Source organism: Leiobunum rupestre, chromosome 6 (genome assembly GCF_980474605.1).
Source record: "Leiobunum rupestre chromosome 6, qqLeiRupe1.1.hap1, whole genome shotgun sequence".
NCBI classification, from domain to species: Eukaryota; Metazoa; Arthropoda; class Arachnida; order Opiliones; family Sclerosomatidae; genus Leiobunum; species Leiobunum rupestre.
In genome coordinates this window covers 47,455,934-47,481,982 of record NC_143389.1, presented here as the reverse complement: position 1 = coordinate 47,481,982, position 26,049 = coordinate 47,455,934, and the positions used below count along the sequence as shown (strand labels likewise).

At 38.7% G+C, this 26,049-nt stretch overlaps 5 protein-coding genes across 5 annotated transcripts; 2 read left to right on the top strand and 3 right to left on the bottom strand.

Moving 5' to 3' along the window:
• The first annotated feature begins 1,642 nt into the window (after positions 1-1,642).
• On the top strand, positions 1,643-3,791 carry Sgf29 (SAGA-associated factor 29). The gene is made up of 7 exons (XM_090178570.1): positions 1,643-1,761; positions 2,120-2,278; positions 2,344-2,572; positions 2,645-2,796; positions 2,853-2,883; positions 2,949-3,186; positions 3,248-3,791. Exons 2-7 carry the CDS (start codon positions 2,201-2,203, stop codon positions 3,390-3,392), a joined length of 873 nt encoding a protein of 290 aa, XP_090034696.1. The 5' UTR covers positions 1,643-1,761; positions 2,120-2,200; the 3' UTR covers positions 3,393-3,791.
• On the bottom strand, positions 3,483-4,418 carry ND-B17 (NADH dehydrogenase (ubiquinone) B17 subunit). The gene is made up of 5 exons (XM_090178572.1): positions 4,187-4,418; positions 3,989-4,121; positions 3,827-3,928; positions 3,706-3,762; positions 3,483-3,640 (listed from the first exon to the last, which is right to left on the bottom strand). Exons 1-5 carry the CDS (start codon positions 4,342-4,344, stop codon positions 3,545-3,547), a joined length of 546 nt encoding a protein of 181 aa, XP_090034698.1. The 5' UTR covers positions 4,345-4,418; the 3' UTR covers positions 3,483-3,544.
• A 1,101-nt stretch (positions 4,419-5,519) lies between these two features.
• Positions 5,520-8,090, bottom strand: Rtf1 (RNA polymerase-associated protein Rtf1). The gene is made up of 2 exons (XM_090177568.1): positions 7,934-8,090; positions 5,520-7,841 (listed from the first exon to the last, which is right to left on the bottom strand). Exon 2 carries the CDS (start codon positions 7,826-7,828, stop codon positions 5,696-5,698), a length of 2,133 nt encoding a protein of 710 aa, XP_090033694.1. The 5' UTR covers positions 7,829-7,841; positions 7,934-8,090; the 3' UTR covers positions 5,520-5,695.
• Positions 8,091-16,973: 8,883 nt separating this feature from the next.
• On the top strand, positions 16,974-17,690 carry LOC149941240 (uncharacterized). Its single transcript, XM_090179439.1, has one exon. It carries the CDS (start codon positions 16,974-16,976, stop codon positions 17,688-17,690), a length of 717 nt encoding a protein of 238 aa, XP_090035565.1.
• A 3,109-nt stretch (positions 17,691-20,799) lies between these two features.
• Positions 20,800-24,810, bottom strand: LOC149941239 (uncharacterized). Its single transcript, XM_090179438.1, has 3 exons — positions 24,345-24,810; positions 23,442-24,107; positions 20,800-21,077 (listed from the first exon to the last, which is right to left on the bottom strand). The coding sequence occupies exons 1-3, from the start codon at positions 24,808-24,810 to the stop codon at positions 20,800-20,802; spliced, it is 1,410 nt and encodes a 469-aa protein (XP_090035564.1).
• Between the last annotated feature and the right edge of the window lie 1,239 nt (positions 24,811-26,049).

The following is a 26,049-nucleotide window of genomic DNA, read 5'->3' as shown; positions in this document are numbered from 1 at the left end:
AAAAATAATAATCAACTAGGCTAATATCCAAGGCACCACCTTAGGCCCAAGTAATCTAGCGACTTTTAATGCCTTTAAACTGGTGGCCGGGTTACAATGCGTAGGAGGGTGGTGGCAAACCCTATCGGCCACCTAGACTAGTTTCGGTCGCGAATAAATTCGAATTTTTGGATTAACCTCTCACAGTGCCCAAAGATTACATTAACTTTGACTGTTACAAGTCTCTGGTTCCGCTTTCAATGAAATTCGAAATTTTTACAGAGCAGCGTCTCGTTTACCTACTTTCCTAAATAAGAACCAAATATGTGATAAGTTCGTATTCCACTGGTGATCCGATTGGACGAAAAATGTAAGTCAAAATGGAGAAGCTTAAAAAATCCGTGGAGGACGAAAATCTGACTCCCAGCAGCTGCTCTGTTCTCCCAAATGAAAAGAATAAAAGGTTAGGGCGTTCGGAGCAGCCCAATGGAAAAGCATATCAGACGTGGCTTCGTGGCATTGCTTCTCTTGCGAAGAGGAGGGGGTGGGAAATCCTTACTGGATATTAATGTCACACATTTATAATATATTTCTTACGAGAAAAGCATCTACCTAAACCATAGAAAGGAAACACATGTGTACGTCAACTCCCTCACAGTTCTCAATTTCTCATAACCGTCTTGGAAAAACAGGTACCGTCTTCAATACATCACTGCTGAAAACGCACCATGTGTAAAACCTACTTTCCTAAATAAGAACCAAATATGTGATAAGTTCGTATTCCACTGGTGATCCGATTGGACGAAAAATGTAAGTCAAAATGGAGAAGCTTAAAAAATCCGTGGAGGACGAAAATCTGACTCCCAGCAGCTGCTCTGTTCTCCCAAATGAAAAGAATAAAAGGTTAGGGCGTTCGGAGCAGCCCAATGGAAAAGCATATCAGACGTGGCTTCGTGGCATTGCTTCTCTTGCGAAGAGGAGGGGGTGGGAAATCCTTACTGGATATTAATGTCACACATTTATAATATATTTCTTACGAGAAAAGCATCTACCTAAACCATAGAAAGGAAACACATGTGTACGTCAACTCCCTCACAGTTCTCAATTTCTCATAACCGTCTTGGAAAAACAGGTACCGTCTTCAATACATCACTGCTGAAAACGCACCATGTGTAAAACCTACGCTGCCTAGGTTTGTTTACTTATTTTAAATAATATTTTCATGAAGTAATAGTCTTAGAAAATCCTTTTATAAGGTATTTCACCTCGCACTATTTTTGCTTTCGAATAATCATGTTCCAAGTGAATAACATTAGCAGACTAGAGATCTGGAATTCTGAATATTTTCTCGTAAGAGATATATTATTAACATCTGATATTGTGTAATGATTTGTAGTAACTAAGATTATTTTAGTCACTGATATCACCTAGTCAAAAACTAAAGGAGAAAAATCAAGATTTTTGAAAAACCAGTGATTGTTTTATAAAAATGTGGTTAAATAAATAAATGTAATTTTTTATCACCTCTGTACTTTATTTCAAATTTTGCGCCATATGTTTTGACTTGTTTGAAATGTTCGCCATCTATTTTGAAGTTCGGCTCTTGAGAGTTGGGACGAAAGTTATTGCGTAGTCTGCTCAGTATTCTTCTCTATTCTTCGGATTGTGGACGATTCATCATTCCTGCTAAATGTCATAAATAAAGTATTTTCCGCAGTACAGTTACATATGTTTAACTCTGAGCTAATTAGTGAAAAACATAAAAACGAAATTTTGAACTTGGTAATTTAAAAAAAATGTTACGGAAATGTCAGGTTAGAAAGTCCTATTCTAAAATAAATTCATTGTAGGGATTTTCTCAAAATAACCATGAAACATCATACATGACACGTACGTAACGTGTTAGTTCGATAGAGGATTAATAATAGTTCTATTAATTATAGTTCTATTAATTTTAATAATAGTTCTCTTATTAATCCAAGGTTCCATCCATGAAAGTCCTTAACAAATTTGAGTTTTACCTAATTAGATTTAGCATTGGGTTTAAGTAGATGAAAGCGGTGCTTTTAAAGCATTGGATGTAAATTTTGATTATAAACTTTTTACATCTGTACTGCAGCTCTTTTTTTGTTATCCTCAGGTAATTGTTTCTTTGGTTGTTATCTCTTGGGCATTTGTCATATCGGCTGGAGTTTCAGTATTAACTTAAACAAACTCAATCATGTCATCTAAAGATACTGAAACAACAATGATTCAAGAAAAATTGAAAGAGTTATATCACTTAATAAATCAATGCCAGGTAATATTTGGTAATCATTGGTGCATTCTTGTGATTATGTTCTTATCACATATTCTTAAATCAAGGAGGAAAGAAACCGTAGTGAACATAACTTGACAAATATTGCCAAAACCCATGAAAGAATGCAACTGGAACAGAAATTGTCTCCATATTATAAGACCAAACTTCGTGGATTATACAAAACAGCCATGCAAGATGCTGACAGTGAATCTGAACTTTTAAGAAAGTGTCTCGATGTATTATCAGATATTCGGGCTATAAAAAATGAGAGAAGGATAGCAGCGAAAAATTCTGGTTGGTAGTTAAAAAGATTTCACAGAATCTTCCACATAATAAGACGAATGTATTGTCAACTTTAAAATATAGATAGACCAAAAGAAACTATTCGTAGAGGAGCATTGATGAAAATGCTGCAACAAAATGCCCTAACATTGCCTTTGTTCATTTCATCCAAGGTGGATGAAAAACCAACACCTTTATGCGGCGCCATTCCTGCTGAAAACAATTATGTTGCCAAAGTAATAAGCTGTTTAAACTGAAAATCATTTTATATTAATGAACAAATTTTATTCAGTCTGGTGATATGGTGGCTGCGTTAGTTAGAGGTTTGTGTTACACATTGATTTATATTTCATTAAAAAGTGTATTTAAATTTACAATATTTTCAAAGCTCCGGAAGATGATGATGAAAATTGGATTCTAGCGGAAGTTATCCATTATAATCATAATACAAGTAAATATGAAGTAGATGACATTGATGAAGAACAGAAAGAAAGACATATTTTAAGCAGAAGAAGAGTTGTTCCTTTACCCCTGATGAGGGCTAACCCTGAAACTGATCCTGATGCATTATTTTCAAAAGGGACATTGGTGATGGCCCTCTATCCCCAAACGACGTGTTTTTACAGGTATTAGGTGAAAATATGAAATTTTAAAGAACTGCTATGTTAAAATCAATTACCTTTATAGGGCAGTTGTTCATGAACCACCTTTGAGTGCCCAAGATGAATATCAAGTCCTTTTTGAGGACTCTTCTTATGCGGATGGATTTTCACCTCCTTTAAGTGTAGCACAACGATATGTCATTCAGTGCAAGGAAACCCGTAAAAAATAACTTTAAATTTACTATTATATGCTAATTTTGTTCACAGGGAAGTTGGCATGTGCATAAATTTCTCTTAAATATATTTCAATTAACATTGAGTTGTTGGTTGTTGTGTCTAGCATATTTTAATCCAAACTAAACTGTACAGAACTTATATTAATTTAATCCCGGAAAACTTTACGGTCTTTAAATCCTTGATTATAATATTCAAACGGTTCGGTCTTGTTTCTAGATGCGTGAGGATATCCAGTGTCACCCTAAGACGATAATCAAACATTAATACTTAGTTTCTGTACAACACTGAAAAATTCATGGAAATTACGGGAAGCAGTGGGGGATTATTTTCCCATTTCTTCCAATAAAAAGCTTTAGTCCAATCCTATAAAATAGGAAAATAAGTATTTCAAATGAATGTCTCAAATTTTTAAAATAATTTTCAGTACACTTTTGTTATATTTCATGTAATACACTCCAGACCATATTACAATCATAACAGCCGTAATTTTTGTGGTACAATGACGAATCATGAAAGCTGGAGTATGCCCCTGTAAGAAGATCCAATAATTTATCAATTGTTTATGACCAAAAATACTTTCTTCTCTTACTATAATGGGGGCCATTCTTTGGTAAAACAGATCACCAGGTTTACGATAGAATCTTCGGATTGGATTGTTCAATTCGATGAATAGTTCTGGAACCTTTCTAGGCTCATTGGGAGATAAAACTTGATCTTTCAGCCTAAAGAGTGGGATTTAGATAGCTCGTTAAAGGCCAAGGCTTCCTTTGAAATAATGTTAAATTACCATTTTGCACGCCAAGCCCTGTCTGCATCCGTGAATTCTGAACTTACTCTAGATTTTGGATCTTTAAATCTTCCTTCGATCGAAAAGACTGAAACTCCTCCGCTCTTAGATTCCGTAGAAACGGGGAGCTTATATTCTTTCACTTTATTATCCGCCATTGCAGGCAAAACCCTATCTTCTGGAGGTCAAAAACTCAGAATAGCGACCTCGCCTATTTAGTACTAACTGCTTAAGCTGTCGCAATGAAGGTTTTCTTATATGTACGTCAATCCGGGTGGCAACGTAACCCTACATAAGGCTTATTAAAAAACAATTTACAATATTTTTACCTACATATTTTTTTTATTAAAGTTTTTAGTCACATAATAATTACTATTTATGGTGATATTAGTAAATACCTATTACACTAGTCTGGAGTCTCAAGATAATAGATATTTTTTTTTAAATCTGTAGTCGGTCTATGAAATCTTTGGTAAAAGGTTTTATTTTGACTTCTACATTACTTCAAATGGTTACCTTGCTAATGTATATGATGAACAGCGGATATAGTATTTTCCATTTTTGGATATGATGTTAAGAATGTTTATGTAAAACTAGCCAGTTTTTATTCGATTTTGGGTAAACAGTAAAGTAAAAAATGAATGGCACCCTTAATTCTATATTTAGGATTTGTAAAAAAAATTCTTCTATATTTAGGATTTGTAAAAAAAAAATCTTAATCTATATTTAGGATTTGTAAAAAAAAAATATTGCTGTGCCATATACTTTCATCACATCACACACAAGATGGGTGGGTGGTCTCTTGCTAAGTCCACTGACCAAGATTTTGATTCATGACTGATTCCATATAGAACCCACCTGACTATAAAAGCTCAGACAAATTATTTTTTTCATATGCACCTTTTCTGTCAGTAGTAAATACTGAACTAAAACATTTAACAAAATAATTTCATTAATTTACTAAAGTAGTTAATCAATTTTACATTACCATACTTGCAAATATTTATTTTACCCAAAGTCAAGTAAAAATTTATTACCACATTTAGACTTATTTGTAGATTTTTTTGAAAGAAAATAACTGACAACACTAATTTGGAGTTTAAAAGGATACGATACATAATACAAAGTGCTGTACACAATTAGTTTATAACACAACATAAACTATTTCAATTGTTACACGTGGATGATCCATATAAAGCAGGTAGGAAACACTACAGCATGAATAGCCAAACATTTCCACTTATTTGCTTTTTTATTTTCACAGAGTACCAGTACAGTGAAGGATAGTGAATTAAAAGTTAAAACCTGATTCATGAATTCTGAGTATGATGAATTTGAAAAGATCTACACTTTCCAAATGACTCTATCAAACACTTGAGATGGTATGGCTCCTTAGGTACAATGTGGTAACTATAAAATTTTCTAACTGAATTCTCTAACTCTACTTGTTATTGAATGATGTATAACTTAAGATAAACCATGAACTAGGTCAAAGTAAACAATTATTTGTCAAATGAGTCCTCTGAGTTTTTTATACTCTTCCAAATTCAGAGATCTTCGCGGCACATTGTCTCTTACAGTGGTAGATGCTCTTACGGTGGTTGCATTAACATTGTTGACAGAGACATTTAGATCTATTTTGATGTCAAAATCATGAGCCGAGAACAAATCATCTTCCACTCTCTTGTTTGTTGAGCTTACAAGTTTCTTTTCTTGATCTTTCTCTTTAGCAAAAAGATCTGGGCCACCAATAGGTTCTTGTTCTTTTGGGGCTGCTAGTTTCTCAGCTGTAGCTTTCTGTTGTTGAGCGAGTTTTTTTAGTATTTCTGCATTATTAAGCTGTTCCCTAGTTTTGGTAACTAAAGTGGGGGCGCATTTTCGTCTTGTGAAAGGATCGTCCCCTTTTTCCTTATTCAATTTTGCTTCTTCTAGAATAGCTTTTTCAGATTCTTCAATATTCTTTTGCCTATTTCTTTCGTTAATGTAACTAATTGCGCTAATGCTACTAGTTCGCAATTTATCCAGTTCTTTTGCCCTCTCCTCTAGGTTTTCCAATTGTATTATTAAGCGTTTCTTCTCTTCCTCATTGCCAGTTTGCTCAGCCATTTCTTTTTGTTTTAGAAGTTCCGTTTTCTTCATGGCATAGTTGTGAGGATTTTTCTTGAAGCGCTCTTTTTCTTTGACTATAGTTTCAATGTCATCTTCTTTGTACTGATAATTCAAAGCATCTTGAATGTCTTTGAATTTTTTGTTTACGTCTTCTACTGTTGGCAAGTTAATTGAATCATTAATCAGCACATCTTTCCATTTGGTAAATTCACTTTCCGTGAAATCTTGATTAGATACAAACTCAAGACGGAAAACCCTTTCTTGCTTTCCATGTCTCAATCGTAGCCCTTTATTGGTTCGAGTAGTTCCTAATTGATATATTTTGGCAGTTTCAACAACCTCCATTATCTCTGCAACCCTGTATATTGGTCTCCCATTATTCAGACCAATTCCAACACGCGCAAAACAGCCAACTACTGTTTTTCCAAAAAATGGTAAATGTACCCAGCGTTCTAATTTAAATCTTGAAATTCTGATTTTGGATACTTCTTCTTTCAAAGTGATGTAAATGGGCTTTTTAGGAGCATCATCATCTTCATCGTCACTTCTCGATCGGTAGGGAGCTTCATCCTCTTGGTCTGATACACTACCATTATCATCAGATTCATCAGAGTATATATCACTGGCTTTGAGTTTATTAGTTACAGTTTGTTGTCCATCAGAGTTTTCATCTTCCTCTTTGTCTTTACTCTGATCTTGTTCCATTTCTGCTTTCGCTTGTTGTTGCTCAAAAATTTTCTTTTTCTTTTCTCTTTCCGCTCTCAAATCTTTAATGGCTTGAAATTTCTTATCTGTTTTATCTTTTTTCTCTTCAATATTTCTCCTTCTTTCTTTACTCCTCACGCTGACAGTTTCAACTTTAGTGGGTTTAACATCTTCCTTTTTGTCTTTTCTCTTTTGCTCCTTCTTTTTGGCTATACGTAATTTTTTCTCAATTTCAAATCTGGTTTTTAAAACTTCTCTCTTTTCAATCCTATTGAACAACTCTTGTTCCCGTTCTTTTTCTGTCATTTGAGCCAGTCTAGCTTTATCCTCCTCATCTCCCATAAGGTTTTCATCATATCCGTCATTAAACTCTTCATCCTCTAATGAAGAGTTATCTTCTCCAGAGCTAGCTTCACTGCCAGAGTCTGATACTTCTCCTTCTTCAGGTTCGGAGCTATTTTCAGGGACAATTTCCTGCTCATTAACAACTGGATCAGGCTTTTTAACCGGAGTTACTGTATTTGATTTTATTTTTGATTTTTTCTTGTTTTTGTTATTTTTGCTGTCCATAGTCCAATCATCATCACTTTCGGAGGTCTCTGAATCTGAATTTGAGTTTTTCATTCCGATATCCTTGACAGGAGAGTTCTGACTTGTATTGTTGGAAGCGCCAGCCGTAGAGTTAGTTGCACTGTTTTCACTATTCTCTGTATCATTACGCTGTCGTTTATTTGCTAAAGAAAGCAGTTCTTCATCCAAATCCTCATTACTTTCACTTCCAGAGTCGCTGCTTGTATCAATTACTCTATTCTTCTTTCTTTTGACCATGATTAGGCCAAGGCTTCAACCAAAAAATAAATCAAATTAATCGACTAAATGGAATAATTAATTCTATAAACGATAGTTATTTATATAAGAGATTATAATACTTACTGTTTTTTCTCAAATTAGTCTACAAAATTCATAAATTAAACTTATTTAAATAAAAATATCGTAGGCCGAGCCCTTTGTTTTATAAGTTTTAACAAGTTTTGAAAATGAAAAAACAAAATGGCCGCGAATTCATTTCTAACGTATTATAAACCCTAGTGGAAAAACTAAAAACTAAAAAAGTTTTTTTTTTAATTATCGTACAGGCTGCGCAAAATTTAAAATTTCTTATGGAGATTGGCGAATTATTTTTAAGATCATTAACCTTTCATCGCTTTCTTCAATTTCCTCATCTTAGTTATCAACAAAAGGAAAATACGTCTTATCTAAATGACTCCTTTTTCTAACTGTGCTCACTATTATTCTTTCCCCCGAAAATCATGTACCGGGTTTGTACACAAAAGGCAATGAGAACGGAATATAATTTTTCTCACCGGGTCTTGAGAAAAAACCAACACGCAGGGACTGGCCAGCGAGTCAAATAAAAAGGAATTTTTATCACCGGGGCTTGAGGGGAAACCAGTAGCGTAGCGAGGGGGGCAGCTGTTGCAGCCAATCCGGTGGCTAGGAGGGGGGGGGGGACGCCAAAGTGGTGCCCAGAGTATTAAAATGGATTTGTTGGATTATATATTAAACTCATTATTGTTGAAACTTCAAAAGTAAAGGGGGTTAGGGCGCAAATTTGGGTGTTTTGCCCTGGGCGCCAAATATCCGAATGAATTAATTAATTAATTAATTAATTAATATTTATTTGCTCGTATGTTTTTTGTACAAATCCCTTTTAAATCAGAGAGGATCGAATCCAATTCCTGGAACCGCGAGCAGGAGTAAATAAAAACTTAATCATACCGGGTCTTGAGGGGAAACCAACACGCAAGAGCTACATTTGTAGTGAGTCAAAAATAAGGAATTGGATTTATGAATGAATGTTTTATTACCTCTCCCCTAGGAGGGGTTATACAATCACCGTGTCTGTCTGTGGGTCTGTCAGGCCTGCGAACGCGTTCGCATTTTCGGGGCAAAGGGTAATCACTGCGTACGCAGTTTCTCGAGACCTCTGCGTTCGCAGTTTTTCGAAGGGTTGGCAAAACCACCGTGTGACGGTGAGCGTTAACGGATTCATTTGGATGGTGTTTTTTCGCTCACCGTCGTGACGGTTGGTGTGTTACGTTTTTGTTGTTTATGCGTAGGTTGTGAGTGTTGAGTTTGTGTTCTGATGGTTGTGCATGTTGAGTCTGTTGTGTTTGTATGGGCGTTTTCTCTCCAACTTCTTCTTAATGACTTTGGGACGGACCGAGTGCTGAGTGTATTGCTACCTCTCAACGTCCAATGGCAGGGTTTCCACCAGTTGTACACGGTATTCGTCTTAGTATCAATTTGCGATCGCATCGGGCGGGATTTGAACAGGCGGACGTTCTACCACAGAACCACCGACACTTGTTACGCTTTATTGAAAATTAGACCTTCAGCTTTATCGGAAGCTTATTTAATATTACGAAATTTTGGTTTAATTGAAATAGAATTGAAATTGAAATTTTTGCATCGAAGAAATTCTAATTTAGCGTTTCGCTATTGATTAAAAACAAATGCGCCACCCAGGTTTCGAACCCAGGCCATTCGGCTTGGTAGTCGAGCGCTCTACCACAGAACCACCGATAGCTGCTTAGGTTCACTGAAATTAAGACACGCATCGTAAGCATAATAGGTAATAAAGTCTTTTTTTATTAATGAATTTATGAAGGCCTAATCTGGTTTTTTTACGAATGAAATTTTAAAGGTTAAATCTTGTTTTAGCGCAGTCAGCCGAGATAAGAGGGTTAAAGGGTAGACCCTGTGGGTGGTCCACTTTGTTACTTTTTGTTATTTATTTACGGGTATTATTAACGACCTATATATAGTTGTGTTAATTCAAAGTTGATAATTTAACGTTTATTGCTTTAAGAGCTGGCGGTTAGTCAAGTGGCTCTCTGTAAGGTTTTTGCTTCTTGTAAATATATTTGGTGTGGATATTTGGATATCTACGATTTCTAACGCAGTCAATGATTTCCTGGGTGTGCGAGTCATTATATGATATTGGAAATTGGACGGCATTGGTCTTTTTCATGCGGTATGTGACAACGTCAACTGGAAGTCTACATGTACGAGTGTTGAAATAAAATGAGCGTTAAAGATGCGGCAAGTATTTCGTAAGCGAGAAAAATACAAATACCATCTGTAGATATTTCTTTCATTAAAATTTGCTTAGTATTATATTCAACTGATAAACATGTATTGTAAAAAGGGTTAAATTCAGTTGTGCATTGTTTTAGTAAGTCTAACTCGCTGTTGTAACTACTTAATTTATAATATTCTGAATAAATTGAACTCGATTGTTTCGACTCAATTATTTAAATTAAAATTAAAATTTTATACCGGGCAGGGTTTGAACCGAGAATACGTTTTTCGTAAATAACTCTGAATTGCGGAGATATCTTTGGGGGTCGTGTCGATAAATTAATACCACTAGGGACCATTCTTCCGAGGAGAGGTATATTTTGGCTTGCCAACTTGTTTACCTTACAAACAATTGTTCCTTTTTTAAACTGGGAGGAGTACATTTTAAATGTCTCACAGGTACAAAGTATGTGTGTATACATAATATTATGATACAAAATATTACATTCAAAAGAAATAAAATGATATAGAAAGAAAAAAAGGATAAAACTACAAAAATTATAATTACATTATATACATAAATGCACAAAGGAAGCACGAAATATTTGAAGAGATCTATTTTGAAAGGCGTAGATTGCCCCAATTGATAAGTAAGTTTTTCGTATGGTCTATGAGTTCGTATTGGAAATCACGCTCGGGGCTTAGGGCTAATATACGTATGAGGAAGTCCTCATCAGAAGTCTCTCGGATCGCGGCATTGGCTTAAAGGGCAACGCAAGTGAGCTGGCATTTGGGTGCCTATGTATGCAAAGTGCGAAATTTACGGTAAACTCTGCATGGTCTCGCCAGTACCGAGTGGGGGTGGAGGGGGTTAAAAAGCACCATGCTTTTTCTTTTTTTTTTTGCCACAGAGCTTGCGTTGCCCTTTAAATTCGCACAAGACACTATGATGTGAGCGACATCTTCAACCGGGTAGCCGCAGAGGGGACACTCTGGAGTTTCTCCAAAAACATCCACGCAACGACTAGCCGTTGGAATTGCGCCTGTCCTCGCTAAGAAGAAGAAGTGGCTCCGACGGTCATACTGATAAAACGGTTTGAGAGACGGGAGAGGTTTCCCTGCGTACCATTTCCAACTATTATCGGAGGCCACCTCGTTTTTCCAAAAGGAGTCGAATCTTTCCCGAACCGCATCGTCCACCGCCTGTTGCCAACCTCCAAGGTTATGATGCCCATTCTTGAAACGGCTGAGCCAAACAGCCCGTCTAGATAGGTGGTGCGTGTTACCAAGAGACATAGAAGAAAAAGAGTCTGCCTCAGCGCTGTCCCCGTGTGCCGTGAAAACTTCCAACTACTCGCTCAGTTCTTTTCCCCATTGGGGGGGGTGCTAGATTACTAGAAATTTGACGGGCGTAGCCCTTTGAAAATGGGTTATTCGACTGAGAAAAATAGTGCTGCTGAAATTATACTCCTTGCATAGTTGCAACTTACCGAACACGTTTTTACCAAGGCTTAGTTGCAATTTACCAAGTAACCAAACACGTTTTTACCAAGGCTTAGTGTATTATTTAATATTATAAGTACTGAAAATTTTAAAAACCAATTGAAATGGAAACTAGGGAAATTGGCTGGGAAATCATATTGAAAGATTATGAGAAGGATGATTTCTTTACAACTGATGAAACTGGATTAAGAAAACAGGAAATAAATTGCATGAGAGATAACGGATGCCTAAAAGAAATATTAGAAAATATGAGTTCTCAGTATAACTTAAGGCACTGAACACCAATTTAACGAACATCTTTAAGCTTTGCAAAAGCATTGTACTGCGTTGAATTATTGGTCAACTTCACCCTACTTTTCTTTCCCGACATTTTAAAATTTATTTCACGTAAAAATATAATAAAAAACGATTATAACGTAATAAGCCTATGTTTGGAAACTCGTTGACTAAAGCAGACGAAGTTTCGTGAATTCGGCCGAATTACTAATAGGGTCGCTAATGTCGCGATACTATTTTTTCCCCAAAAAAATATTTGAATTCTAACAATATGATTGGCTCGCTAGTATTGGGCGTAAGAGGGAGGTTGGTGAAGTTGGAAGTTTTCAGGAAACCTGTGGTGGAAGCTAGGGAAGAGCTCAAGAGGCAGACTCTTTTTCTTCTATGTCTCTTGGTGTTACCCACTTTGCGTGAAGACCCGTCATACGAACATATTGCTAGACACCGTGCGCCACCCAAGAACTACCCCTGTAGCGAAGTCGTCCGTGAAACCGAAATTTGCTCTTCGCTTCCCTTTCTTGAAAGGTTAACCATGTCATTTCACCTACTATGGCAGCGTTAGCCGTCAGTAAGTTACCACCCAATCCTAATTGTCCAACTGTATTTTGGGCTTGGTTACACGCTTTCAGGATGTCTGGGTAGAACTGGGGATGGTTATCGACTTCCAAAGGGTTCGCTTCACTGTATACGTACTTGTTGTAGGAGCGCACTCCTTTGTGTTTCACGGCTCCTACTAAAGTCGCGGTGCTTCTTCGCACTTTATCTTCGTGTCTCCGGAGATATTGGTCTTCTCTCAATATTGTTATTCCCAAGTAGTCAATAGTTTCGAAATACAGTTGGTTAAGAGTCCATGTGTCGGGTAAGAGTCCAAAGTTTGTAGACGGTAAAAATTACAATTGTCCGACTGTTCAAATAACTGTCGGTGGTATACTTGTTTCGGGCCTGATTACCGACAGTCGGCCGACCGTTGCATTAAAGTTCTCTTTGTAGACGGTAAAAATTACAATTGGCCGACTGTTCCAATAACTGTCGGTGGTATACTTGTTTCGGGCCTGATTACCGACGGTTGGCCGACCGTTGCATTAAAGGTCTCTTTGTAGACGGTAAAAATTACAATTGGCCGACTGTTCAAATAACTGTCGGTGGTATACTTGTTTCGGGCCTGATTACCGACAGTCGGCCGACCGTTGCATTAAAGGTCTCTTTGTAGACAGTAAAAATTACAATTGTCCGACTGTTCAAATAACTGTCGGTGGTATACTTGTTTCGGGCCTGATTACCGACAGTCGGCCGACCGTTGCATTAAAGTTCTCTTTGTAGACGGTAAAAATAACCATTGGCCGACTGTTTAAATAACTGTCGGTGGTATACTTGTTTCGGGCCTGATTACCGACAGTCGGCCGACCGTTGCAGTAAAGGTCTCTTTGTGGACGGTAAAAATTACAATTGGCCGACTGTTCAAATAACTGTCGGTGATATACTTGTTTCGGGCCTGATTACCGACAGTCGGCCGACCGTTGCATTAAAGGTCTCTTTGTAGTGTTGGGTTTTCAAGGTTGAACCAAATTTTTGTTTGTTCTTTTGTTAGTGTTATATGTATAGTCAAACTTGTCCTAAAGGAAGCGGATTTTGGGGAAAAACCCTTCTTTGGAATCGGAAGAATCCACTTCCCCGGGCTATAGTATAAGACTGTCAGGAGATAGTGGAACTTTTCCGAGAATCGGGGAAAACCAGGGGAACGTGCGGGCGCTGCATGTGGTCACAGCGACGGGCCCAAGCGAATCTTCTCTCCGAAGAAAGAACAGAACGAAAAGGAATTCTGTTAGGGCAAGTTTGGCGAAATTTATCTCTTCCATTTTACCAATTAAACAATATTCACAAAAAACCGTATCTTTAATTTATCCGAACCAGAGTTAAGTTAAAATAATCAAAGTCAAGGTTATTTTATGTAGACGGTAAAAATTACAATTGGCCGACTGTTCAAATAACTGTCGGTGGTATACTTGTTTCGGGCCTGATTACCGACAGTCGGCCGACCATTGCATTAAAGGTCTCTTTGTAGACGGTAAAAATTACAATTGGCCGACTGTTCAAATAACTGTCGGTCTTATACTTGGTTCGGGCCTGATTACCGAAATGTTGGAAATCTGAACATAATTAAAAAATTAAATTTTTTTTAATTTTGATATAAATATCTTAACGTTGGAATTCAACGGAAGCCCGAGCGTAAAATATGTCTGCTGAATAGCGACCGCCATGCAATAATTGGTGAAGAATTTCACTATAAATTGCAATGGACTGCTCACATATAGGGCACTCTGAATGTATATTAGTTTTACTGATATCGGCAGATTTCCGAGTTCCTACACAGTACTGATGGGCCCCAAAAAAGCGAAAGCGGTCTACTGTTGGAATCTCTGGCTAAAATTTTGAATTTTGATTATATTGCACTGTTTAAATTCTGGATGTATTAATATAATACGTTTTTATAGGTTCATACCAGAATTATACGTCTAGAGACATCTTAATATTCCAAAGAGCTCGTGTTGGGTATGACTCCGTAACGGGGTCGGGTGTGAATCCGAAACGGGGTCGGGTGGGTATCCGAAACAGGGTCGGGTATGAATCCGAAACGCGGTCGGGTATTAATCCGAAACGGGGTCAGGTATGAATCCGAAACGGGGTCGGTTATGAATCCGAAACGGGGTCGGTTACGAATCCGAAATGAAGTTGGGTATCATTGCAATATTGAGTCGTAATACCTACCCATTGTTAGTCGGAAAGTAATTTCTTTGCCGTAAAAATAGTTTCCCCGACTCTAATTCGGGCGGACATAGTACCAGTCAAAAGAGTAGTTTCCCGACTGTATTTTGGCTACGAAATAGTCGCCGTCAGACAGTCAGCCCAACCGAAAATCGGCGCCGTCAGGCAGGCGACAATTGCTACTGGGGTGTATATTTACCTCCAGCGACTGGGCTTCCTTTATTTTGTGAAATTACATTGTTCCACACTTTGCGTTAATACAAGACCGTAGTCAAGAGAGTACTGCTCGCAATAATTATGTTCAGTAGATCTTGAAATTCATTGTCGGATTCGGCTGTGGTAAATATGTCGCGAAAAAGAGGGCCGGAATTGTCACGTCGATGTTTGAGTACGTGTAATGTAAAGTGGAGTTGATTTTTAAGAGGCCTCAGAACAAGAAACTGTTAAAACTATGTGGAATGTTAAAAATAAGAATTAAATGTTTTAAAACTAAATGTTAAAAAGATAAAAATAAAAGGTTTTCTTAAAAAGTATTTGGTATTTTAAACTTGTTTCTCCGTCGTTAATGATGTATTCGTACACGTTGCCGAGTTTCGAACCAAGCCTTTTGTAATAGCTGCCAGATGAGACCGGGGACCCCCGTATTGTTATCTCTTGGGGGGAGCGGAAAGCGAACGAGCGGGGTTTAAACGGAATCTTCTGGCATTCAACGAAAAAGAACCACCGTAAAACGGAGAAAACTAATTCATTGGCTTTTCGGACGCTAAAGCGTTCACCTTGTAAAAAACTAAAGGTCCTCAAAAAATAAAGTTCCTTTTCTCGGTTTCACTAGTTATTTTATTTCATCAATTCGATCAAACGATAGTTTAGTGGATTGTTTCAGTCCGATTTGCTAAAATCAAACGCTCTCCTAAATTAAAATTGTTACGGGAAGAAATAAACCGAAATTCTTCATATGGTGCCGAAACCCGGGAATACGAAACGGTAATTGTGTTTAAATAAGTTAGTGAAAGCAGATGTCTTCTTCGAGTTCCGAAGATGAACCTGCTGAAAAGGGAAACGACGAGGACACACCAGCGATCAAATATACCAGGCAAGAGACTTCAATAACTCCGACAATGTTTTAAAAAACGCCGGCAACCAAGGTAAAGCTTCATGGAAAATATTGAAAGATCCAGTAAAGATAGCCAAGGCTTTACGAAGAAGTGCACGATCAGCTGTGGCGAGAAAAATTACAAAGCTAGATGATCTCTTAAATAATGAAGACGCAACACCAATAGAAGTGTTTGAGGATGAATTAATCCTTTTATTGGAAAAGGAGAAGGAATTGAAAACCTGCGACGAAACGTTGGAGCCGCTCATCGACGATGAAGATGAACTCGAAAAGGAAACCGATGACGTGATCATATACATGGAAAACATCCATGCAATGAAGCTGAAACTCAACAGGGTGCTCCGAAACAAAAGAGCAGCAGTGGCTAACGTCTGCCTTCCGCAAACTAGACGTCCAAAATAATGGTATCCCAATAAACAATGGGTTACCGCAGCCGGCTCAAAACAACGCTCTGGTCCCAATAAACAATGGCCAGAGCCGCCTCAAAACAACGCTCTGGTCCCAATAAACAATGGCCAGAGCCGCCCCAAAACAACGCTCTGATCCCAATAAACAATGGGCCAGAGCCGCCTCAAAACAACGCTCTGGTCCCAATAAACAATGGGCCAGAGCCGCCTCAAAACAACGCTCTGGTCCCAATAAACAATGGTCCAGAGCCGCCTCAAAACAACGTTCTGGTCCCAATAAACAATGGCCAGAGCCGCCTCAAAACAACGCTCTGGTCCCAATAAACAATGGCCAGAGCCACCTCAAAACAACGCTCTGGTCCCAATAAACAATGGGCCAGAGGCGCCTCAAAACAATGCTCTGGTCCCAATAAACAATGGGCCAGAGCCGCCTCAAAACAACGCTCTGGTCCCAATAAACAATGGCCAGAACCGCCTCAAAACAACGCTCTGGTCCCAATAAACAATAGCCAGAGCCGCCTCAAAACAATGCTCTGGTCCCAATAAAAAATGGGTTACCAGAGTCACCCCGAAACCACGCTCTGGACCCAATAAGCAATGGGTTACCAGAGCCCCCAAATGCGGAACTCTCGTCAAGTTACCTATCCCTCCGGCCGTCAAACAGAGGACTATTGCCGCAGGAAAGAGGACCCCCCCCCCCCCCCCCCCCGTCGCAAGCAGCGAGGGATCTCAATCTACCTTGAATATTTTCGTAAATCACGGTGGATCTACATCCAACGAGGGAACGCAAAACACGTCCGCAGCTCAAATACAAAACTTTTTATCTATGAACAGTCCAAATAATCATCAGCAGAACATTTCCACAAACTACGCGCCGAACATTCCGTTTCCGGAAGTTAGGCTTCCACCACTAATCATCTCGAAATACAACGGAGAATATACAAAATGGAATAACTTCTGGAGCCGATTCAGCGCTATCATCGGGAATCATCCAAGGTTAAGTAAAATAGAAAAATGTATCTATCTGACTTCTTATGTAGAAGGGGAAGCTCTTAGAATTGTTAGAGCAGTTAGTTACAATGAAGCTTCATATGATGAAGCCGTTCAGATTTTAAAAGAAACGTTCAATAAAAATCAGATAGTTATCCATACCCACATGGATAAGTTAAAACAAATTCAGCCAGTTAAAGATTCAAATGATATTAAAGGGTTACGCCGCATGCTAAGAACTTGTCAAACCAATTTAAGAAGCTTAAAGGTTTTGGGTATTAAGATCGCCGATAGAGCGTCGTTCCTCGTTCCTGAATTATTAAAATGTTTGCCCATAGAAATCAGAACGGCTTACTGTTTACAGAGAAAACCCGTTATTCCAGGTGAACATTGGGACGCGGATGAGCTAATAAACGTTTTGCGAGGTCAAATTGAGAGTAGAGATATGGCAGTGATGCTGCAGGGTAAGAGGTGGACAATCACGAGACCGACCGACATCAAAACAGAAAGAGAAACGCAACGCCATCCGCGATGGCACTCGCGACCCACGTAAAAAGGTCGAAGGCGGATAACCGCGGGAATGATATGAAAAAAAAATAGGAAAAGAGACGCAACCCGCAACGCGATGGCGCTCGCTAATCAAGTCATTAGGACGAGCGAAAATTAGTATTGCATATTTTGCTAAAGTGAGAACAAAGATAATCTAGACTACGGGTGAGACCCACAAAAGTATAAACTGTACAAACCACACTTTAGAACAAAAAAGGTCAATGGTTAGAGAAAGCAATAATTGTTATAATTGTTTGCGCTTTGGCCACGCGGGTAGAGCATGCCGGTCAAAGTTTACGGCGTGCAAAAAAATGTCGGCAAAAACATACTTATGCTGTTTGTCACAAAAATCCAGTGAATGCTAAAAAGGGGACCGGTGGCGAAACTAATGTAGCATCTATAGCGACAGCAATAGGCGGGGAAAGCGCGAGAGATGCCTAAGCGGTAGTTTATCTTCAAACGGCATAGGCGGTGGCAAAAAAACCCCTTCAAACTAGAGAATAATGACGTGGTGAGGTGTCTTCTCGATGGGGGGAGTCAGGGGACATTCGTAAAAGAGAGTGTTTCCAAAAGGTTGAACCTTCCAGTTTTAGGAAAAAGAGAATTATACGTATACGCCTTTGGTAGTAAAGTCCCAGAAAAGCGCACTTGCAAAATCGTAAAATTAAGGTTAGAGAATCGCGAAAACCCCGACGTGAGTGTGGACATTAGGGCAGTTGAGGTTCCCTTATTTGCCACGCAATAGAAAGAATGGATTGTGCGGAAGTAAAAAGGTTGATGAAGTCAAAAGGGCTGCAAATAGCGGATGGGAAAGGGAACTCCGGTGACGTTTTAGACATACTAGTGGGGAGCGATTTTCATTGGAAATTAACGTCGAAACCAAATTAGGATGGACACTACAGGGGGTAGTAGGAAATCAACTATATGACAATAATGTCACGTCAGTATCCTCAATGTTAGTTTCGTTAGAACCCAAAATGGTAATCGAAACGCTAAAGTCGTTTTGTGATCTAGAAAGCTTTGGTATTAATAGCCAGGAGTTGAATGAAAGACCCGGTGACTCAATAGTCAATACTTTTTATAAAAATTCAAAATTCGAGGCAGGCAGATATACTGTAAACTAAGTAAACTTCCGTGGCGTGTGGATAGGAAAGCCCTCCCAGATAATTTATCCGTCGCAAAAAAAGGATGCAGGGGTTAGTCAGAAAGTTTCTAAGGGACCCGGCTTACTATAAAGAGTATAAAAGGGTTGTTGATGACCATTTAGTAGCGGGTATCGCTGAGATAGTGCCAACGAAAGAAAAATAAGCTAACCACCCAGGCACTTTCTACCTTCACCACCAAGGGGTTGTGCGCGAAAACGCAGCCACAACAAAACTACGTGTAGTATTCGACGCGTCTTGGCACGCAACGGGATGCCCCTCACTGAATGATTGCATCGCGCCCGGACCCAATTTGAACCCTGAGCTGATTTCGTTAATTTTAAAATTTAGAACGAATAAATTAGCAGTGGTGCCCGACATTGAAAAGGCAAGTCCGTTTGAGCTCTTCAGATAGAGACGCGGTCAGGTTTCTATGGGTACGGGAAGAAAACAAAAAATTAGATCTAAAAAACTTTTTAGTTTTACGGATGGCTAGGGTACCCTTTGGAATTTCAGTCTCTCCTTTTCTACTAGCCTGTACGATTAAATTTCACCCAAGAGTTAAAGAAAAGCTTGAAAACGAATTATACGTAGACGATTTTTTGAGTGGGGGAAAAACTACCACCGAAGCCTACGAAATATCAGTAGGCGCGGCTACAACTCTAAACAAAGACGGAATGCGGCTACGAAAATGGGAAACAAATTCCCCAGAATTAAGAGTACTTCGGGACCCATTTTTAAAAGAAACGAGAGAGAAATGGCCCAGGGAAAGGCCTCCGGCGGATACAAATATATAGTTGAAGCGGAAAGAAAAAAAATTCGCGCTAACCGTAAACGTCACTAAACAAACGGGGGTCCAGTACGTAGTAAAATAAAAAGACATGGTTCGTTAAAAAAAACACTTGAGAATAACCGCCTACTTATTTAGGTTCGCTCACAATTCTAAACCAAAAAACAAACAAAATAAAATACTAGGGTCTATAATTTCGGACGAAATGCAGCGTTCGGAGTTACTTTGGGTAAGAGACTTATAAAAACAAGAGTTTGGGAAAGAATTAGAATCGTTACAAATTAACAAAACTGTAAACGCCAAAACACAAATAGCGACATTAAAACCGATGCTAAGTGAAAATGGACTAGTTTGCTTAGGCGGGTGGTTAGGCGAATCAAATTCTTTATCCTATGCCGAGAAACACCCAATTATATTAAGTAAAAATATACTCTTTACCAAGCAATTAATGATAAGAAGCCATAACCAAGTGCTTCACGGGGGAATAAATGATACAATAACGCCAATTAGAGAACGATATTGGATCCCAGTGGGTCGCCAACTAGCTAGAACTTGCACACATGTGGAAACTCGGCCTTGTTAGCGAAATAATAATAATAATAATAATTGTCCTTTGGTAATACTCAGGGGGGAGTGTTAAGAAACTGGTAAAACTATGTGGAATGTTAAAAATAAGAATTAAATGTTTTAAAACTAAATGTTAAAAAGATAAAAATAAAAGGTTTTCTTAAAAAAGTATTTTGTATTTTAAACTTGTTTTTCTGTCGTTAATAAGACAAGCCTTTGTAATGGCTGCCAGATGAGACCGGGGACCCCGCATTGTTCGCGGATGCTCCTTTTCTAGAAATAAGGCCCAAGACACGTGCTAAGTGTCTTGGGGGAGCGGAAAGCGAACGAGCGGTGTTTAAACGGTATCTTCTGGCATTCAATGAAAAAGAACCACTGTAAAACGGAGAAAACTAAGGCATTGGCTTTTCGGACGCCAAAGCGTTCACCTTGTAAAAAATAATGGTCTTTAAAAAATAAAGTTCCTTTTCTCGGTTTTAAATAGATTCTGTTTCACTAGTTATTTCACCGATTCGATCAAACGATAGTTTAGTGGATTTTTTCAGTCCGATTCGCTAAAATCCAACGCTCTCCTAAAATTAAAATTGTTACGGGAAGAAATAAACCGAAATTCTTCACTGTTTACTTAGATCCAGAAACGCCACATAGAGTAATATTTTTTCCAAGCTCCTAATTTCTATTATTTGCGTCAGAACATAGAGGTTATCCGTCGTTCTTCTGTCTTGACGGGAACCATTTGGTAGTTCTCCTAATATCAAGCGTTCGTTGATGAAGCGTTCGTTGATGAAGCGTTCGAGCTTAGCTTTCAAAATGACCATGTATAGTTTGCTCAAGCATTGGAAGATAGCTATTTGGTGGTACGAGGTAAAATCTTGATCATCTTTATCACCGCCTTTAAAAATTAGTTTTACTTCATTTAGATTCCACGTATTTGGGACGGAATTTTCCTCGAGTACAGCATTAAATAAAATGCATAGAGCCTCTAAAGCCCGAGGGGTCAGACATTTACACTTTGTCTAAAATCGCAAAATCTTTCAACTCTCTCTATGGTAAATTAACATTGAAATCCCAAAATCACTTCAAAAAGTAATAATAAAATCGCCAAAATCTCTACGAAATCCCGAAATAATGGCAAGTGACCGACCCCTCGTTAAAGCCACATTACCGGGACTTTTTAGTAATTCATTGGGATTTCATCTTCTCTAGCTGCTTTCCCTTGCGGCTGGACCTTCACAGTGGCTTTAAGTTCAATCAACGAGATTCAGTCCATTAACGTGGAGTTTGTGCTGGCTTCCGTGAAATCGAATCCTTGAATCTCTAGTGAACTGTGTCGTGACTGAAAGCTATTCTCGTCTCGCGCGATATGACTAGTAACCAATTCTCGGATGGTTGACTGATTAAACCTACTGTCCTTCAAGGTCTTTTAGCGCGGGTGGCGGTTTGAAATTAGAAAGCTGATCCTAGACCGCGCGAAAAATTTAAAATCATCGCAGAACCGTTAACGCGTTTACTTAAGAAGGATGCCAATTTCGAGTGGACCGATGGCCATGAACAGTCGTTCAACACATTACGTAATCAGCTCGGTGAACAACCAGTCATCGCATTATATCACCATGACGCTCCGACGACTCAAGTACACACGGACGCCAGCAAGGTGGGCATACCGGCGATTTTGGTTCAACTCGCACTGTTAAAAATAAAGGTCTTATTTTAGACCTCTAAAGTGCTTAAAACATTTTCTAATATTTAAGACCATTCAGGGTTTTATCATAGAACATATTTAAACCTTCTGCTTCCCAAATTCAGTCCTTTTGTGGAGTGTTTAAGTACTTATTTTACACTCTTTTATCCATTTTACTTCATAAACAGTAAGAAGTTAATCCTTTTTAACTTTATTTTCAGTCCATTACAGGCTCTTATTTAATACTTTTTTATTATTATTCAATATATACGACTCAATATATTAACCATTAACATGGCCAGATTACGCTGGTTTTCGCTAGGGGGAAATAGTCGTTGAACGAAGGGAGTTGATCACGTAAAGTATCATTTAATACTTTCAGTTTTTGATAAACACGTAGCAAGAATTCTGTGGTGCCGATATTTGGGTTATAATAGTTTGAAACCATAATCAATATCCAGTTTATTTAAATCTGTTATCAAATTTTTAAAGACTTAACCTTACTAGTTAAATATTCCTGGTGGTTTTAATTTCTTCGCATTATGTTATTTTAAAGAAAATATTAAAAAAGAAATAACGTAGTATTCAAATACTAGTCTCGAAATTGGTCCATATAATTTTTTTTTCGTTTAAGGGAATTAAATGGGTATTCAAAAGGACTAAATGTTAGAACATAACATTTTTATACCTTTACCACCAGGACTGGAAAAGGTTTATTCTTAGGGCTCGTTCCTTTTCAATACCCCAAAAGGTATTGTATTAAACATGAAAGAGTAAAATGGGTCTAAAATAATTGATTAGACCGTTTTCAGTAACCAAATGGTTTGAAATAAATTAAAAGACCAATTTTGGTCGTTTTATAAACCTTTATTTTTAACAGTGCGGACACGACAAGACCTGGCATCCCGTTCATTACGGGAGTCGACAGACTACTCGAGACGAGGAACCCTCGCTATTGTATGGGGTTTCGAAAAATTTCGTTCTTACCTTTGGGGTCGTCAATTTGAAGTGATCACGGACTGCAACGCCGTACGAAACACGCTAGTTAATCGAGATTTAATACCACGGATTGGCAGGTGGTGGCTACGCTTACAGCATTACACGCTCAAAATCATTCATCGCGAAGGCACAAAAATGGCATACGTCGATGCCCTGAGCTGCACTCCCGTCAACCACGCGGAAGAAATGGACATTGTTCAGGTTCTCAGCGTTACCCTAACTACGGAGGATTGGCTCATAACCGCCCAACAAGAAGATGAACAAATACGTAAGATCAAGGACCAATTACGTAAAACACGAAGGCGTATGCATTAATACACGGACGACTATTCAAGAAAAACCCCAACGTCAGTGACCTTGAATCCGAGTTACTGTGGGTTGTTCCAAAACGCGCCAGATGGAGAATTGTCAAATCATGTCACGATGACATCAGGCATTTCACTCTCGATAAAACTTTGGTAAAGCTGAAAACCCAATACTGGTTTCCCGGTATGAAAAGATGTTAAATGGAAGTTAACTATTTGTCCGCTCTCTTGAAACTTTTCGCGTTGTCAGAGTAGATAGTCTTGCACAGACCTCTTCTAGCTATAAATCTCTGGAGTGCTAAAAGTAATTTTTCCGTACTCATTTCGCTCACCAGCTCCAGATGTACGGCTCTAGTAACTGCGCAAGTCAGGAGACAGATATACGCTTCCTCTCTCGCGTTATCTTCGCTTCGGATATATAATGGGCCCGCAAAGTCCAACCCTGGTGTTTCGAACGCGCTAGACTCCGTAATTCTGTCTCGAGGCAGAGGCGCAGTAACTTGCTTAGCTGATTTTGCTCTCCATTTTCTACATTTCAAGCACGCCGTAATTCTTTTCTTTACTAATTGCCTGTTACGTATAATCCAATACTTTTCTCTGACTTGCGCTAAGGTATTAGCCGTTCCAGAGTGATGGACAATCTCATGCTCGCGGTCGACTATTAAACTGGAGAAGTAATGATCACACGGTAGAATTACAGGATGTTTCTCAGTGTAATCAAACTCTGAAAATTGGAGTCTACCGCCAACCCTAATTAAACCAGCTTCATCCAAGAATGGTTTGAGATTACGAATCGGCGAATTTCTTTTTAGCTCAGTTCCGGCCTTCAAGTCCTTTTGTTCTTCCTGAAAACTTTCAGTTTGAACTCGGCGAATCCAGAATTCTTCAGCGTTCCTTATTTCTTCGGCGTTCAGAGGGATTATCTCGTCCACTTTTACTAACGAATCTCTTTTTTAGTGTTTGCGCAAGTTTTGGAGAAACCTCAGTACCCATCCTGTTACTCTTAGGACTCTTGACAGTCTACTGCGTTCAATGGCGTAGCCAGGATTTTGTTTCGGGGGGGGGGGGCACACCATTGAAAAAAAAAGTAAAAAAATAAAAATATTTGTACGTATGACCATACGTTTCGGGGGGGGGCATGTGCCCCCTGTGCCCCCCTGGCTACGCCACTGACTGCGTTGCTTAATATCCAACAGTGGTTCGGTAACTTGCTTTGCCTCGCACACCGTGAGAGCGACCTCTTCATACTTCCTTCTGGTTTCTTCTTCAACCTTTGAAATCTCATCTTCGCCTAATTTCTTTGGTTCGTAGTTCTTGTTACCCCAATTCTTTTCTTTGTCTACAAGCCAAGCAGGTCCGTTCCAAAAAATCTCGCTGCCTTGTAGATCTTTTAAGGTTTTTCCTCTCGTTAACAAGTCCGCAGGATTCTGAGAACCTGGACAATGATTCCATGAGCCTGGTTCGGCTATCTCTTGTATTTCTTCTACTCTGTTTCCCACGAAAGGTTTCCATTTTCTGGGTGAACCTCTTATCCAATGAATGACGATTTTCGAATCTGACCAAAAATGGATCTTTTCGTTGTTGATATTCATACACTTACTAACTCTGTTTGTCAGTCGGGCTCCTACTAGAGCTCCCATTAGCTCCAGCCTGGGTAAATTTATCTTCTTCGGCGGTGCAACGCAGGATTTTGAAGTTACAAGACGACTTGATACCTTTCCGTTACTTAATGTGGCTCTTACACTCTTAAAAAGGTTGGGTTGTTTTCAACCCAAAATGGGTTAAAATTCAGCCCAAACCTGGGTCCGTATTTTCCCAGCCCAAAATTTGGGTTGTTTAGACTCAACCCATTAAAGGTTAAAAATTCAACTTGATTTTGGCTTGAAATCTACCCCGCCTTGGGTGGAAATCTACCCCGCCTTGGGTGGAAATCTACCCCGCCTTGGGTGGAAATCTACCCCGCCTTGGGTGGAAATCTACCCCGCCTTGGGTGGAAATCTACCCCGCCTTGGGTGGAAATCTACCCCGCCTTGGGTGGAAATCTACCCCGCCTTGCGTTGAAAACAACCCCGCCTTGCGTTGAAAACAACCCCGCCTTGCGTTGAAAACAACCCCGCCTTGCGTTGAAAACAACCCCTCCTTGGGTTGAATTTTAATCGCGTGATTTGCCGTGCAGCTAGGTAGGTAAATTTTAGACCTGAAAATTTTCGTGTGCCTATATAAGACCAAATTAATGTCCCTCTTAGATATGAATCATTTAAAGTATCCATGGAGAAATTACAGGAATAAAATTTCAACGGAGGCTACACATGGATTACTATTCCTCAAGAAAATTACTCTTGAACTTTCGACCCGCAGGTCTTTGTTAAACTAAACTGAAAGAAACCAATTTTCTTATATATATCGTTTCGTAAAAAACCTACAAAGTTATCAATTGTTAAAAATAAAAATACATTTTTTTTAACGATTGATAACTTTTTAGGTTTTTTACGATACGATATATATAAGAAAATTGGTTTCATGAAAAACCTTCATATCTAAGAGGGACGTTTAATTTGTCGTAAACAGGGTGTCATCATTTTATCGGCCCAGGAATTTTTCTCAAAATCTATACTTTCTAGAAATTTGAAATATTCAGTATGTACGCTCTCGGGGGAGATCGTTATTTTTTTGTAAATTTCAGAAACATCATGAAATTTTTCACGACTTTAGAAGTGTTAGGTTTTGAACGCTACGTGGTAGTACGAGCGTGTTTGTTTTTCATGTCCGATTTCCACCAGACCAATTCCATTTAAGGTTTTCGAGTATGCTCTACAACTTTCTTCTTGAAACTTTTCGTCTACCACGTAGCGTCAAAAACTAACATTTCTAAAACCGCG

Coding starts and splice junctions, on each gene's coding strand:
- Sgf29 (XM_090178570.1), top strand. CDS start 2,201: ATGTCATCTAAAGATACTGAAACAACAATGATTCAAGAAAAATTGAAA. Junction 2,797..2,852: donor AAAACAATTATGTTGCCAAA/GTAATAAGCTGT, acceptor AATTTTATTCAG/TCTGGTGATATGGTGGCTGC. Junction 3,187..3,247: donor CAAACGACGTGTTTTTACAG/GTATTAGGTGAA, acceptor TTACCTTTATAG/GGCAGTTGTTCATGAACCAC.
- ND-B17 (XM_090178572.1), bottom strand. CDS start 4,344: ATGGCGGATAATAAAGTGAAAGAATATAAGCTCCCCGTTTCTACGGAA. Junction 3,929..3,988: donor AAAGAATGGCCCCCATTATA/GTAAGAGAAGAA, acceptor ATCTTCTTACAG/GGGCATACTCCAGCTTTCAT. Junction 3,763..3,826: donor ACATGAAATATAACAAAAGT/GTACTGAAAATT, acceptor CCTATTTTATAG/GATTGGACTAAAGCTTTTTA.
- Rtf1 (XM_090177568.1), bottom strand. CDS start 7,828: ATGGTCAAAAGAAAGAAGAATAGAGTAATTGATACAAGCAGCGACTCT.
- LOC149941240 (XM_090179439.1), top strand. CDS start 16,974: ATGAACAGTCCAAATAATCATCAGCAGAACATTTCCACAAACTACGCG.
- LOC149941239 (XM_090179438.1), bottom strand. CDS start 24,810: ATGGGAGCTCTAGTAGGAGCCCGACTGACAAACAGAGTTAGTAAGTGT. Junction 24,108..24,344: donor GTTGGATATTAAGCAACGCA/GTCAGTGGCGTA, acceptor GAGATTCGTTAG/TAAAAGTGGACGAGATAATC. Junction 21,078..23,441: donor GAGATTTATAGCTAGAAGAG/GTCTGTGCAAGA, acceptor TAATTTTTAAAG/GCGGTGATAAAGATGATCAA.